Raw genomic sequence first — 16,808 nt, forward strand, 5'->3', positions numbered from 1 at the left:
GAAGGATACAAGTGTTGAGTAAAAGGGATTTCAGGCTAGTTGTTCTTCCAGTGCTACTTTTTCCATACAGAGGTGTTAGGTACAAAGCAGATCCAATGGTTCTAGCAAAGTACCAGGAGTCGGGAGTTCTAAGCTTCCTATTCCTGGCTCTTCCACTAACATAGTGTGCAACTTTGTAAGTGTGCACTTACCCTCATTGTACTCAGTTTCCCCATGTGTCAAGGATTTACCAACTTCCCAGGAGTGTTGCGAGGCTTGATCTATTCATGTTTGTAGAGTGCTCTGAGCTCATCAGCTGGAAGGAGAGATGCAAGTGTAATGTAGTGGCATTACATGTCAAAGTACTCAAGTTGAAAAGATACCATACATCAAAATTATCTGTCATGATGGTTCTCCATGAAGCAATTTACAAAGTGTAGCTGTGTCTGTAGGAACATTTGATTTTAGACCAACAGGAGCCCTAGGATTGTTTTTTTTTCTTCATGGCTTTCTTAAGAATTGTAAGCAATACAGTACAGGATAGATGCAGTGGCTAGATGGCTCTCATATAGCCTTATTCATATACTGCCTGGACTTTGAGCTCTTCTAGGGAGGGATCGTGTTTTCACAGTGGGCTCTCACCAGGGTTGGAGGGGTCTGTGAATGCTCTTGTAGTATGAATGTGATAACGTGGTTAGGTCAAATGATGTACCATACGTAGCTGGACTGTGGTCCAAGACAAAAAGAGAATTCCTAATAAATGATGTGCAAAAGATGAATCAAGGCCTAATTTGTGCATTTTCTCCCCAGTGCTCTGTAACTTGTGGAAACGGCACACAGGAACGGCAGGTTTTATGCCGGACGAAAGACAATGCTAGTGGCTATTGTAAAGACGACAAACCGGAAACAATGAGGATCTGCAGACTATCTCTATGCCCCAGTAAGCACTCTGCTCTTTGTTCTTGTGACTGGCATGTTTTGCTAATTTTGAAAACATTATTGCAATTAAATGTGGTTAAACAGTGAAGCCCTCCTTAACTGAATTCACATGCATGCAAGAGGTTAATTTGTATTCAGCAATATGTGCCAGGGGTTTTGAGTGTCAATGAGATTGTGGACATGTAAGTGGTCTGTGTGGCTAGAATACTTCCTATGCCTCATTATTTCACAGTGATACGGGACACTAGCCAACCCAGCTGCTATGATATTGCAGGCCAGAAGCCCAGAGAACACTGAGGTGGAATTATGGGAACTGCTGCTGCTCAGTGCCAATGATTCTGAGAAGTGTTGAGATTGGCCAGTGTGGTGGGGCGATACCCATTAAAAGCAGCACTGTGCAGAAGTGGGCCTCTTCCTGCTCCATCTCTCCACCAATGATATCTCAGGGCTGTTGCTCTCTTCCTGTCACTTCTATCAAGACAGGTCATCTTTAGGAGTTACCTTGTTTGATGTTTCAAGGCTATAATATATTTGTGTCCACTGAGCCTGTTCCTGTCCTCACTGGGTTTTTTGCCATTTGCAAATGTTGCCTGTGAGATCATTTAAAAATGATAAATTGTATCATTTTGCAGTTTATTAGCAAAACATCAGTACAACTATTGAGAACAACAATTATTGAATACTAAGTAAAAATATGGCCTTGGAGTTAGCCTGTGGACTTATTAGGAAGAGTATCACTTATATGTACCCTGCCAAAGATCCTAAAGAGTGCAGCTGTTAAACACAAATCTGATGACCCTTCGACTGCAGTACATGGTTAATACTGCTACTGGAAACTGGTACTTTTCAGTCTTCCTTCCAAGTTTGCTATTACACTCCAAACCCAGGGAGTAAAATTATTAATTAATAGCAAATTGAAAAAAAGACATCAACTCTTCAGTTATTCTAAAAGATATTAACTTAGCAACATTCTAGTCTCTCTCACTGCTACTTTTTCCACTCAAGCCAGCTCAAACTGATCAGTTATGACATAGTAAAGCTATTGATGTTAATATATTTTGTGCTTACATTTTTTCCTCTATTCCAGGAAATGTTTCTGATCCATCAAAGAAAACCTATATGATACAATGGCTGTCAAGACCAGATGGAGATTATCCCATCCAGAAAATATCTTCAAGTAAAAGACCCATTTATAACTCTGCCTTTGCCCTTAAATGCATGCCACATCAAATGTGGACTTTGCCTTTTGCTCTTTTCTTCTCTATCTATGGAAAATTCCCTTGACTTTGCCAAGTTAAATCTTGGGCTGAATCTTTTTTCCCTCACTGGGCCCTTGGTGCGCAGTGTCTTTCTTCTCTGGAGCTCGTGCACCAATGATGGCGGAGGTCTTGGAGTTGTTGGATGTGTGAATTAGGATCTCTGCAGTATGTTGTATGTTGCACTCCTCTGAAAGGGAGCTGGGATCAGTTTGCTTGTTGGTTGGTGATGGTGAAAAAAGGCTTACTGGTTCATGATGTTCAGTTTGATAGCAAAACTGAGAACTTATTGTGAATGTGATCACATCACAATGATGACACCGTGTAGTGCTAAAGTTCTCCTTTATCTAAAGGCTCTGAATCTCATAACATGCTAGTTTTCCTTTCGGGGGTAGTTTGTTGGATGAAAGAATTCATTCCAGTTTCTGTTGCAGTGTCATTGCTTACTTATCCATGCTGCTCAACTTTATTCCTAACTTAATTACTGTGTTTGTTTTATGTGAAGAGCTTATTATTACAAGTAGCTCAGTTTCTGTTGATATTTTAAATGCTGCTATTGTGCTGTATGCTTTCTTCAAACTCCTACCTGTTTTGAATATTTTCTTTTCAAAAGCTACAAGGTTCTTTTATTCTGCATACTGTTTTGCCAGAGGCTTGCATATTTTTCCTACGTTTTTGTTAAATGTAAGTGGTCCAAGCTATAAAGGTTTTTTGTTAGTGGTGTTTTTTAAACATAGTTGAGGCAATATGACATTTTCATAGACTATGATGTCTCAAGTTGCTCAACATTTAACTACTTATGATCATTACATCCATTGGTCTTTTTTCACCATATGCATGTTTGACTTGATGGGTATGATTGTGTGTGTGTATGTTCTATATATGTGTCAACTGGCAAACATAACAGTGTGAACAACTACAGAATTACCTCAATTTTTATTGCTTTTTTTTTGCATAGAAAAAAAAATTAGAAAAATGCCTTAATGTTTAAATGTAATGGCATTAAGTACCAGATCCAGCTTTAAATACAAACAGTACACTGGAAACATGAGTTAATCTTCATAAACAGCATTTTTACTTGAATGATAAAATATTGGAAGGAAGTAAATTTAATCAAAGGTTAATTTGCACAGTCCATGTACATTTCATAAAGAAACGGTCATTATTTAATGTCTCAAAATTTAATTGCCATTGTTGCTTCACCTTATGTGTTTGTGTTGAAGATTTGGAATTCACTGTGCATAAAACCATTTGTGACATCAAGTAATAGTAGAAGCATATCAATTTTTAAACAGCAGTCTTTGAGTTACATTGTAAATTGCTACCTTATTCCACTGATCCTATCCTTTAGAAAGGTGGCACTTTCAAATCTTTGGCTCTTCAGCAATGTAGCACTTCAAACTTGTCATTATCATGTGATCACATATTTAAATTTTGCTGTTAATATGATAATTTCCTGAAACATGTTAATAATTTACATGACAAGGTGAAAAAGCAAAGACACATCCCTGGCACTGAATACTGTTATGTAAAATAATTGGTGTTTAACTGTATAAATATATTCATGACTGTTACCTTTAAATAGACAAATGTTTAGTGATGTTTCAAAATATGGATGGCTATAGAGAATGGTGCAATAAAGGTATCTGGGCATTGTGCACTATGTCTATATGCACTTTGGTTTATCAGGGATATTTTATTAGTGTTTTGTATGTATTGAACATTAATATTAAAGATGTGCCAATTCATCTTGCTTTCCAATATTTTTATTAGACCAATTTAATGTGTACCAAAGTGACTTTGAAATTGACTTATTTTTTTCTTAGTGATGATTTGAAGACATACTGCCAGTCTGTCATACATACTGCAAATAAAACAAAAGTTCAGCACATCTGACTATTTTGGTTTGGAAAGACAATATACATTTCATTTTGATCTTCATGAGTTGCAAGGTTTTGGAAATTTATTCATGTAAAATATATGAAACTAAACTTTTATTAGATACTGGAATTTGATTCTCGTGTAATTTTTATGCTTGATTACTGCATGTTTTTGGTTAAAAAAGGCATTTTTCTAAAGAGGCGTCTATTGACTCTTATAATATATAGACAAGAATGGCTGTGCCTTTTGAACCTAAATTTAAATGTTAGCTTGCAGAAAATTCAACAGGTACTGTATATTTGGAAAAGCTTGTACTAAAGCCACATAGGGCAATCTGTTCAAGGGAGCCTCAACACGATCTATAAAACTTTCTGCATGCAAAAACTTGCACACACTAAATTGCATCTGCAGGCTTGAAACCGCTCTGAAAATAGTAACATCCAAAACTCCGTTACTATTCTCAGATTTCCAGGAAGGAGTTCCTTCTGATTGTTGTCTGAGTTTATCATCTGAAAATAAACTGACAAATTAAAATAAGAACCATATTTTTGTTTTTCTACAGAAAATGCAATAATCAATGGATAAATGGGTTAGTTTAAAGACTAGTAGTTTCAGTCTTGTCAATCAACCCTAGCTTTTCAGAGCAAGAGCAATAGTTAGTTATTAGCATATGCTAGACTGATATGTTTGCCAATTAAACACTATAACTCCCTATATTTGTAACTGAGCATGAATGAAGAACTGACACCTATGCTTTCTAAATTCACATAATATTTCTGAATCTGCTGTGGTGCTGCAATGTTGCTGAGAGCTTAAATAAAAGGGTGGCAAAGTATGGTATCAGTAATGCTAAACATATGTGGCTTTATGTATATTCTGCAATCAGGTATACTGTGAATTAAGACAAGTATTTGAAATGATATATCTTGTCCTATAAGAGTTCACAACAACTTCTGTTATCATTACTAGTCAATAGGTATGATTGTGTTCCCATGATAATGCAGGAACTCTCACCTACAGCTGGCTCCTGGGTTACTGCAGAAGAGGGCCCCGGGGCTTATAAAGTGACAGTCAGCATTGTAGCTACTGAGAAAATAACTTGTCACGATTCAAAGTGTCGTTCTAACCTACCCTCTTCCTCAGCACTTTCCCCCAGTCTGGGTTTATTTGGGTGGCAGGAATTAATGTAATTCTGTTAGCTGCAGTGCCCCAGTACCTCCTGGTTCTAGGCAAGGCAACAGTCACCCTGTCCATGCAGGGGGACAGACAGCGCGCAGTGACTCCTCTGTGGGTCAGGGCTGCCCAGAGGATTCCAGGGGTCTGGGGTCTTCGGCCCCCGCTTCAGCGGTAATTCGGCGGCGGGGGGTCCCTGCTGCGAGTCTTCGGGGCCCTTCGGCGGCGGGTCCCTGAACAGAAGGACCCCCCGCCGCCGAAGACCAGGCTGCACTTCGGCGGCAGGTCACGCTTCAGCAGTAATTCGGCAGCAGGGGGTCCTTCCGCCCCGGAGCAGAAGAAGCTCCGGGGACCCAGGCCCTGTGAGAGTTTTCCGGGGCCTCCGGAGCGAGTGAAGGACCCCGAAAAACTCTCCTGGGGGCCCCTGGGGGGCCCGGGGCAAATTGCCCCATTTGCCCCCCTCCCCGGGTGGCCCTGCTGTGGGTAAAAGAGAGACAGGTGGAAAGCCCTAGCCTTGTTAGCTTCCACTCCCCAAGAACTACTGATTAAAGATTGCACCCCAGCCAGTCTGCACCAGGGTGGGGAGACAAGGATTTTAGTAGTTTCTGACTAGACTTGGATAAATGCTCTAGAATAAGATGGCTAACCCCCCTAATCCTAAACTTTGCCACACACAGTTCACTGACCCCAGAATCTGGCCCAGTGCATTCATTGTGATTCATTCAGACTAGATGATCTAAATAATCCCTTTGGGCCTTAACATCTATTAATTATCCTGGTTTAATCTTGATTAGGTGTCTTCATTCCCTGATTTACAGAAGACAGGGGGTTGCAGTGAGTCTCCCAGTCACTAATGTCAATTAGCACAGTTCTACCTCGCTTGTGTAAAAAGCTCACCAGATTCCAAGTTCCTCCTTAAAGGCAGACAAGGTTTGCTCCAAAGTCTTCACAGTTCTCTCAGGCAAGATAACCATTTAGGAAATGCCACCTCGGTTCAGACTGAAAGCTAGACAGCTGAGCATTGACTATCATGTCAATTACTTTAAATTAGAAGCTATACACAGCCTCAGACAAGAAGGCTTTTTGAAGCTCAGCGATATGCATATAAAAGTAAGCCCAGGGCTGAGATTAGTGGCCTTTTACACTTTAATTCCTCCTTGTTTTTAGTTAAGTCACTGTTACTCTGCATAACAGCATATAAAAGGAGTGAAGGAATAAAGAGCTCCTGAGTATAATTTTGTGACTTAAGCTATTTGCAGGCTTAAGGTGGAATTCTGGAGTAACAACATAGCATTAGTAAGGTTGTTATGAGTTCACTACTGCATTGTCATGAAGTATGTCACCACCACAGCTTAGTGTTAGTATAGCATAAGGGAAAGACGGGGGTGGTGCTTGGATTTATCATAGAGATGAGGCCAACACGCAAAATTCAGATCTGGCTTTGATCACCCTAGAGTTTGATGGTGTCAGGATTTAGGGTCTCAGTTAGACCTGCTATAATTAAAAGGGTCCATTTGTCAAATTCCCAGCCCAGTTTGTATTTCAAACCCTGCCTCCATTGCCAAAGCCGGAGTGTGTCTGTTGCTAATTTTATAGGATATGACTTTAAATGCTCTTCTGCGATAAGACTTCCCCCACATGCTGTTTATTTACCTTTCCTCTTTTTCTCTTTCAGGGGAACGTTGCCAAGGAGACAGGTCCACGTTTTGTCGCATGGAAGTTCTCTCTCGTTACTGTTCAATGCCTGGTTACAATAAGCTGTGTTGCAAGTCCTGTAACATGTATAACAACATAACAGAGGATGATAATGTAACTGATTCTAACCTAAATAAGAACGACATTGAGGAGGATCTCCTACCTACCCTTACTCCTCCTACTGGGGTGGTTGTCATGCAGGCTACTGCTAGTCCTCCTCTTGTTCCCAAATCAAACGCCACTCATTCCAATGCAACTGAGGATCACCCAGAAATCAATGCAGTAGACGTGCCATATAAAATCGATGGGCTGGACAATGAAGTACCGCAGCACAACCTCATCCCCCGGAGGAGGCTGACTTACGAACGGACAAAGAACCAAAGAATTCAGGAGCTGATCGCTGAGAAAAGAAAAAGAGAGACTATTAGTAAGCTACATTAAAATGGAAATACGGCGCAAACGACATTTTTTTCTCTTATAGAGATGTTACCACCACCATAGTAATGCCCATGTCATAAAAACTAGAAAGAAAAAAGCGGTGCTATGGCAGAAATGCCAAATCCTAATACCTAAAACAAACAGAAATGTAAGATTGTTTCATAATGCTAGTATAAACATTTCAATGGCTAGGTTTACAGGGTGCTATAACGTACTAGTGCAATATCAGTACAGTATTTCACTGAATCCAAACAAACCTATTACCTAGCCCAGATCAGCAGGTTTATTGATTATGGGCTCTTTTCACCCCTCAATGCATTGCATAACTCCTAGGGAATGTGAATGGGAGTTACAGGGAGGAGAACAGACCCCATTACCTACAAATGCCTTTAATAGTGACAGTCAGTTGATCAAGAGAAGCATTACATCAAACTGTACACTAAATTACTCCCAGATTCAGGAAGGTATTTAAGAACACGCATGACTTTAAACATGCAAGTAGTCCCACTGCCTTAAATGGAACTATTCTCATGGCTACACTTACATGGACACTTGTGTACCTTTCTTAACTGGGATCTTACATTTGAGATTCTTTGTACAACCCTATATTTAATCTCAGTTCAGAACTGATAACCAGTAGTTTGCATGTTCCCATAAACAATTTCAAAGCATTTTTCTAAGCATTTGCATCTATAAAAATTATTTACTATTTGGCTGGACCTATACAATTTAGACTGACAATGTCCTAGTCTTTTGAATATCTTTGTTTCATAAACTCCTGTAATACAATATCCCCAATGGTTTTAGTTGACATTCTTTTCGGTCTACCTTTTATCCACACTCTGTTTAACTTAAAATGACTGGAGTCTCTTTTCCTTTCCTTTCCTTTCCTTTCCTTTGGTGCTTCATGAAGAAAGCATAATTGTGTGTTAACATTTTCCATGGTACAATGTTATGTCATTCTGAAGGAAAACAATGTGTATTATCAATCTTTCCTTAGGACAGCTCTGGTGCAGCAGAAGTGAACAATTGTTCATCATGCTTATATATAAACACAGGACCAAGTTTGCTTAGATCTTAGAGATGTGTAGCCTGACAGCCCTTTGAGTACTTCCTTTCCCTGCAATATCTTCTGATAGCTGAGGGCCTATATAAGCAACCTCACCATTTTCCATAGCTCATTTTGGATGGCTGGTAGGCAGAAGACACATTCAGCTTGGTGGTTGGTACCTTTTGGTGAGGCCGTGCCTGCTTTCAAATGCAAGGATGTTACCAGCCAACTTACAGGCTACCTAATGTGAATAGTAGGTACTGAACATTTGAGCCAAAGACCACTAAGCTCAGTGGAAAGGTTCCCATTGACCTCTGTGGGTTTTTCAAGCCCTGGAATATTGTAGGAGTAGGAATTAAAATCTTTGTGGGTGTGGGGTTTATTGATTTTGCTCTTGCCTACTGGGTTGACTTTCCCTTGTCTGCTCAAGCCTGTTAATATTTTGCAGGGGATAAGGTCTCTTTGAAACTGTCATTACACATAGAAAAGACAGGCAGGGGTTTAGGGCCACCTTGATACTGCCAGCTCACATAGAAAAGGCAATTGAGAGGTGGCAAAATGCTCTCAATTCAAGTTTTTGATCTTGAAGTGAGCCCATGACCTTGTATCTTCTCAGTTGCACAGCTTGGGCATAGGCTAAATTCCCAGTGCATATAAGATGCTACATAGCTTCGTTGCTGCTGAAGCAATGCTGAACCTGGCAGCCAGGCCCTCACTGAAAAGCAAACCACAACTGACTTTCTGCTGTCCAGGATGGGGGCCCCCAGTGCTGCTTTTAAAGGTGGTGAGTGAATGGGTCACCTGGCGTCCATTGCAGTGTCCCAGTTTAGATTGGAAAGAGACAACACTAAAAGTAGCCCTGAGTGCACTGAATTAGTGAAACCAGCAGCTCAATCTATGCCCAGAAACTGTTGAAAGGACAAGAACCAAGGGTTAACAAAAATAATTTACAAAGAATATTAGACAAAGTAGTAGAGAAGGGGCCAATTTTATCCCTGTTGTAATGCCATCAGCTTCACTGCCTCACAGGATGGTGTGGAGGTCAGTTCAAATGCTTCTGAAGTGATAGGGGCATATATAACAGCCTAAATTGACAGAAGTTACAGCAGGGCTTGATATAGGTAAAGACTCTTGTAACATCCCTGTGCTCTCAGGTTTCAGGGTTCAAAGTATTAGCTCAAGCAGCTACGACGCATTAGCAGACGCTGAAACCTCTTTAAAGGGGCACAAAGATCCACACTCTTCCCATATACACTGTACTTAAACAACCTCTTCCATTCTTTTCCTACAATGGCCTCTTCTCTTGTGGCTGGTGGGAGATCGTTCCACTAAAGCAGGGGTTTCTTTTTGGTTCTAAAAAATAAAATTAAAGGTCCATATTGTAAAAACACTAATGCAGGCCAGGTTTGTGTATGTGTTAAGTCTGTTGGTTGAATTAATGGCTCAGATGAAGATAAGAACTCAGAGAAGGGAAGAGCTGTCTTGGAGATATACCTCTCATAGAATGGGAAGGGACCCCAAAAGGTCATTGAGTCCAGCCCCCTGCCTTCACTAGCAGGACCAAGTACTGATTTTGTCCCAGATCCCTAGGCACGGCCCAGAAAGGCCCTGCCATGAGACGCTGACAGATAAATAGACGAGCCAGACGTCCTCTCTCTCTGTTTTTCCTGTGTGCTCCCAAGCATTGCTGACTGTGACCTGTGCTGTCTGTTAGGTGCCCACAGCCAAGCACAGGCCTGAGCATGTGGGAGTGTAACATTATGCAGCAGCAGCCTTTCCTGGGGGGTTCAGTGCAGCTAACAAGTTTATCTGACAGACCCTCACAGTCTGGTTCAGAGGCTGCCATGTCACTTGCATAAAATATGAAAGTGAAGTCATGGGCTCCACAAAGGAAAAATTGGGCAACTTTTATCTCAGAAAGTCTTAGCTAAAACAGCCCCCGTTCAGTTTCTATGCATAAAATCTAGATGCAGGAGAAAGCAGGGTAGGTTTGAATTCCCAGCGTGTAGGAATGTGAGCTATTTTATGCTTTTTGTGTTTTCCCTGCTCTATTGTGACAGTTCAACTTAAAGAATACTCTCCTCTTTCCCTGTATCACCCTAACGTTAGGTCTACGAGGGCAATGCAATAAACAGGGACCCCCACTCTAACATAGCCAAACAGCATGTCCAGTCACGCAGTGAACTAGACAAACCTATTTGTGGGGAAACCTTGCAGGCTTTGGAGCTCGGCAGGTAGCCACCAGGCCCTAGGTCTCCACCTCCCCAGAATTCTTTTCCCTCCATCAGGCCATATGACCCCTTTCTCCCCACCCCCTTCTCTGCATCCTTAAGTGTTGCCCTGGACTCCTCATGCAGGGAGGAGTTGATGGATGCTTGCAAAATTCATTTGGTCGCTTTGATGGATAACAACCTTGTACTGTCCTCTGGCACCTTCTGGGGTCATATTTCCTTCTTCACATACAGCCAGCAGAGAACATAGTTAAATGGTTTCTGCTGCTCCTGAGTGCATGGAATAGGTTTAGCGAGCCAGGGTAGCCAGGAAGAAATACATGACAAAAAACCCACAACTCAATTTCCACCCGCTCTATGGAGGTAATGGGCAATGTTGTGGGTCAGAATCTAACAGAAAAGCCACATTTTCACTGAAACATCCCACCCTAGGAGAGAGCAAATTCAGGGGGGGGGGGTCTGCTTTTTTGTATCACTTCACACAGCTCTACCATGCACCCATGGTTTGCATAGTAGCAAATGACTAGATGCATTCTGCCTTATGTTAGAACTATAGGAGAGCCAGGGCCAAACCCTCTGGAGATGAAACTTTTGTCAACCTCACGAGCTGCATTTTGAGTTTCAAAGCTCATTCAGAGTTCGGAAACAGTTTGGCACTTCAACACTTTCCCCCTTCCCAAGAAGGATTCAGTTCTTAAGGGAAGCCCATCCTGTATAGGAGAAACAGAACACTTCACAGAAAGCAAGGCTGGTACCAGTATCCATATGGTATTCATTAGGGGCCTGACTGAGCCATGCCCACAAAAGTTAACGGGTGTCTTTCCACTGCATTCAACCAGTGTTGGACCAGACCTTAGAGTTTCTCTATTTCTGACCTAGAACTCTTTCCTTTTACAGGCTCTCTGTACTGAGCTTTCACTCTGCCTTCTTCCTTTATTTTTGACTATTTAATTCCAGTGGGTTGCTTTTCCACCTTAGCCCTTCCCCCTCCCCCCCACACGAAGTCAGTGACATCTGAATACAAGTCAAACTCTTCAGTCCACGTTGTTCAGCAGGGTAAGATACTGGCCAATGAGGGTTTGCCCAGCCCTCTGTGAAACAGAGCTGGTTGCCACCTTCTCTTTACAATATTTCCATATGAGAAAGAATCTTACCCTAAACCAAAAGAACTGCATTCCTTTAAACTGACCATAGTATTTCCAGTTCACAGAGAAGTGAAAAACCCAAATACCTTTCAGGATTTGGGCCACTCAGGTTAAGAGTAACCAACATGAAGCAGTAATTGGGGTCTGGCCCACAGTTGCTTTTGTTCCTTTTTATGTGGTGGAATATATGGATTGTTTACAGGCCTGTTAAACTTCGGACAGCAGCTTCCTCTTGCACGGCTACTTTTAGTAGCATAGCTATAAATTGGGCAAAAACAATTTTATTACATGGTCTTTTAATGTTTAACCATCGCATAGGCAGTACCTTTTGATGCCTCCCAACCCCAGGGTACCAATTTAACACAATCCCCAGGAATAAAAGACAGGAATCTATTTAGTTGTAGATCTGCTATTTCTGTAGTGGCCACTGGCTGTCTGATCTGAAAGCTGAAACAGCGTTCTCCCTTAAGAGAGAGGATTTCCTGGTAGGTATTCATATAGTCATGGAGATTAAGGGCTTAGGGGCCCAGCACCACGCCCATTAAATCCAACCACCAAATTAATGCATCCAGATTTTGAATGCAAGCCGATCAACTTTCTAAATTAATCTTTCTTTGCTCAGTATCTTAAAGAGACTCTAAAAATTAACCATATTTCCTTTGTCTCCAATCAACTCCCATTTTTAACTCACCTAATATTCCCTTTAGAATTCCTGTAATCCATGGTATTCACTCACCAGTCCTGATTTTAACACCTTCCATTCAATATTTAGATTCTCTCAGTACTCACTTAAAGTGCTTTAATATATTTGAACAGTCTATAAATGGTGCTTTACTAGTACTCAAAGGGGCTGTATGATTTACTTTATTATATAATGCATTTAATATTTTATATAATCACCTACAATGCACAGTATTAGCTATGTTCATCTGAATAACTGTATGGCACTGCCATTCAATTACAATACATACGTCTTCACAGCAATTGCAATGAATAGCCATTTCTTGTATATTAAAATGTATATACAAATTAGAACTTTTACTTTTATAATTTATTAAAGTTCAAAGATCTGTGTTCTTTTGCAAAAGTGTTGAACTTTTCCCTTTGCTGACTCATTGTGTCCAAAGAAACATTGGATGTGGGTGTACTGAGGAAAGCAGGTGGTTTCAGACTCCAGTGAGTGTCTGTTTCCTTTCCTAGATGCTAGGTTTAGTTCACTCTGATCAGGATGGGGTTGCTGCAGAAGTCCTGAGCACAAACACATTGTTAGTGTTTGGTCTGGGCTAGCAGACCCTCAGCTAGTATAAATAGGCACAGCTTCATTGAAGTCAAACTAATGTACACCAGCTTGGGATCTGGTGCCACATGTGTTCTGCTGAAGCCTGTGAATGTCTGTCTTACTAGTTCACATGTTGTCGACTTCGTTGATTTAGTTAGTTGGACTTCGGTTTATGAAGGGTATGTTATTTTTGCTTTGGAAGAGAGATTTATACTGTAATTGTACCTTTCATAAAATACTTCCCCCAGACACATTCTCCTACATGTTTATAAACAGATTCACTCTAAAACCTCTCCCCACTAATTGAACTTTGTTTCTTGAGGATCTGGAAGAGTATTGCTCTCCTTTTCTACTCAGAACTAGCACACAGCAGCATCCAACGTGATGCAACATGTTCTTTAATCAAAGTAACTTACCATGTTCTTGTTTTTAGTTGAGCGGTGGATACATTTGTCTAGATGCCATGGCAGAATACTGGATTAGATGTACCACCAGTTTGATCCCATATGGCAATTCCTATGTTCTCTGAATTCATACTGTTGTTGGTTCCTCTCTCCCCCAAAATTTATGCATCTGATTTAGTTTAGGCCCTGACCCAAAGGCCACCAAGATCCGAAGAAAGACTTCCATTGACTCTAGTGGGCTTTGGATCAGGACTTCATAGCACTTATCTTCAGGATGTTTTTAATGGTAGATCAAAGAGGTAGTTGATATTTTATTCTGAATCAGACTATTTTACCTTTAAACATTAAACAGGGCCTGAGACAGATCCTCCTTGAAACTGAAATACTAGTTACAGTTGTTATAATTTCTCTCTTAATTGCAGATTTCCTCCCCATTAATGCAACTGAAAATCAGTTTGTTTGGCACGGAAGGTATGTTTACACTGCAATAAAACACCCTCAGCTGGCCCATGTCAGCTGACTTGGGCTCGCAGGACTCAGACTGCGGGGCCAGAGAATGCAGTGTAGACATTCAGGCTTGGGTGCAGCCCCAGCAGTAGGACTGTGCAAGAGGGTTAAGGTCCCAGAACCCAGGCTCCAGCCTGGGCCCAGATGTCTACACTGCAATTTCATGGCCCTGCAGCCAGAGTCAGCTGACAAAGGCCACCTGCAGGTATTTTAGTGCAGTGTAGCCGTACTCTGAGAGACCTGAGAAAAGAGGAGAGTGTGGCTATTAGTTCGAAACTCTTGTAGCTTCGCTTTCACTTACTATCCTGGGAGCTTTTCTTTGAGTGGCGGGGAGGTATATATTTAAATTTTATTCTAGCTTTCAGAATACAGTAACCATAGGCAGCAGCAAAGCATTTAACTTGACATGGAATAGACACACTAAAGAAAAAGCTTGCAAAACTTACCCCCAGAGCTCTTCTCCGCAGTAGAGACTTCTGCAGATGTTAGAGCAAGAGGCAAAGAGATAATGAATGGTTTCCTTTACGATCATCTTTAACCTATTATCTTCATGGCCTATTTGTGCCTTATTTTCCAGACTCTGACAGTATCTTGTCAAAAAGCAACCATTGGTTACCAGCATCTGAGCTCCTCAGTGCAATTATTTGCAAGGAACAACTTATGCCATTTAGACTCTGTATCTGATTGCACAGAATGTGCAGATATAAAACTGGAGACCACATTTTAAAAACAGCAAAGAATCCTGTGGCACCTTATAGACTAACAGACATTTTGCAGCATGAGCTTTCGTGGGTGAAAAAAAGCTCATGCTGCAAAACGTCTGTTAGTCTATAAGGTGCCACAGGATTCTTTGGTGCTTTTACAGATCCAGACTAACACGGCTACCCCTCTGATACTTGATTTTAAAAACAGTATCAAGACCTCTGAAGCTCACAGGTGCGGACTGGTAAGATTTCTGATGGAAAGCCTTTACAGTGTAAATGGCTTGAGGATTTTACCTATTTTAGGGCGCAATCCTGATCCTACTGAGGTCAATAGGAGTTTTAGCATTAATTTCACTGGGAGCAAAATCCAACCAGTATATTGTAAATGTACAGGCCTGAATAAAGAAATTCATACAGTTTTAGATCTTTTTAAATGGAAGAAGTGTCTTGTGGAGATGGATTGTATGTTGCTCTATCAATTTTTAAAAAAAATTTCTTTCAAACGTGAAAACAAATAGATCTGATGGCTCAAAATGATGGGATACAGAAACGGTCTCTTGCAGGCTACAAGTCTGAATCAAGCCCAGGTATATTATTGATTAGTAAAAGACTGTGGTTCTTCCTAAAACATTCCAGTGTAATATAAGAGGGTTTAAGCTGGGTGCAGACTTTTAACATAAGAATTGCCATACTGGGTCAGACCAAAGGTCCATCTAGCCCAGTATCCTGTCTACCGACAGTGGCCAATGCCAGGTGCTTCAGAGGGAGAACCCCATCAACTCATGCTATGTTGGACTCAAAAAGAAATGATGCATCATGTGCATGTTTATTGGGGGATGAAGGGAAGCCAGTGGGAGTTGGGCACCCCAATACCTTTGAGGATCTGGGCCTCCCAATTGGTTCTATAGATAGCCAAAAAGAAGTGGATCCCAGACGTTCACTAGGAAGGGTGTGCTAACTCCCAAGTATTAGCGCTGAGCCAGTACACATGCCCACCCCTCACGTTTCTGCAGATACTTGTTCAAATGCAAGATCAATAGCTCCTCCCCCAAACCCTTTTTGAGTTAGCTAGTATATTCCTGGAGAGCGAGCATGAGACGGATGGTCTTGGTTAAGGTACTAAACGGGGACGCCAGGGTCAGGTGCCCGCTCTGCCAAGATTTCCCATGTGACCTTGGGCAGGTCATTTAGGCCCAGATCCTCAAAAGTATTTAGGTACCTTACTACCACCCAAATACCTTTGCGGCTCTGGGCCTCTGCTTTCCATCTGTAACATGGGCCTAATACAACCTCCTTTTCCCCACCTTTTCTCTGGCTTTCTATTCAGTCCCTTCCTCAAAGAGTTTACAGTCCAGTTCTTGCTACATGTCTGTAAAGCACTGTGCACAATGGGGCCCTGATATCAGTTGGGATCGCTAGGTGCCCTCGGAATGCAAATAATAGAGAACAACATAGCAGGTTACTGCCAGCAAAGTTCATGCAATCAGCAACTACAGAAAAACCTCAACCATCAGTATTTGCACTGGAAATCTGATTCAAAGAGTTAAGCTCCCCCCAAAATGAAATGAAACCAACACTGCGCTCCAGTGCTTAATGTGTGCTAGGGCTGAGTACCTCTAGGCGTGGCAGCTCACAGCCCCAACACCTCTGGGCTTCCTCCATCAGTTATGAACATAAAAAGCTTGAGCCCCGGCACCTCTTTCATTACAAATTAAGCACTGCTGCTCTCATTGCAAACTATTAATCCTTACAAAGGAATGGCTCACAGCCCACCACCAGACTCAGAATTTTTTTTTAAATAATTTCAGACAACAAATACCTTCAAGAAACAACAGAACTGGGGTTTAAATTCACTGACTAACTCACTTGCTGAGATTTATCCATTCAGCTCTTTACCCTACGTGCATTAAAGCAGACAGCTATTTGGCACTGCAGGAAAAGGAAACATTAGCATAAGAGATTATTGCTGAAGGCAGAATTCTCCAGCTTGTTTGCATATTCTGCATTCAGACTGTAACCACAAATAGCAAGCACATGTATTGGCTGTTTCTGCATGTAAAGTTAGGCCTGGCTCCATAAATCCACAAAAACAAACCCACTCGCTGTGAAATGGTTTACAAAGGTGC

General features: G+C 41.4%; 1 protein-coding gene and 1 long non-coding RNA gene across 9 annotated transcripts in view; one reads left to right on the forward strand and one right to left on the reverse strand.

Annotated features, from left to right (window-relative positions):
• ADAMTS2 (ADAM metallopeptidase with thrombospondin type 1 motif 2) overlaps positions 1-12,913 on the forward strand; it is a 352,434-nt gene extending 339,521 nt beyond the window's left edge. For 5 of the 8 annotated variants that reach the window (XM_039486339.1, XM_039486340.1, XM_039486341.1 and 2 more), the window contains 3 exons: positions 790-919; positions 2,006-2,095; positions 6,904-12,910. In XM_039486339.1, the coding sequence (XP_039342273.1) occupies positions 790-919; positions 2,006-2,095; positions 6,904-7,364 (681 nt within the window). In that variant the 3' untranslated portion in view covers positions 7,365-12,910. Of the gene's footprint in view, positions 1-789; positions 920-2,005; positions 2,096-6,903 lie in introns of all 8 variants that reach the window. The other 3 variants (XM_039486343.1, XM_039486336.1, XM_039486335.1) reach the window with 3 other exon arrangements.
• On the reverse strand, positions 3,283-16,606 carry LOC120370969. Its single transcript, XR_005584087.1, has 4 exons — positions 16,549-16,606; positions 7,091-7,323; positions 6,882-7,000; positions 3,283-3,630 (listed from the first exon to the last, which is right to left on the reverse strand). It is a non-coding gene; the product is annotated as an uncharacterized LOC120370969 (long non-coding RNA).
• Positions 16,607-16,808: the final 202 nt, after the last annotated feature.

The sequence above is a fragment of the Mauremys reevesii genome, linkage group 8 (assembly GCF_016161935.1).
Source record: "Mauremys reevesii isolate NIE-2019 linkage group 8, ASM1616193v1, whole genome shotgun sequence".
Classification (NCBI taxonomy): domain Eukaryota; kingdom Metazoa; phylum Chordata; order Testudines; family Geoemydidae; genus Mauremys; species Mauremys reevesii.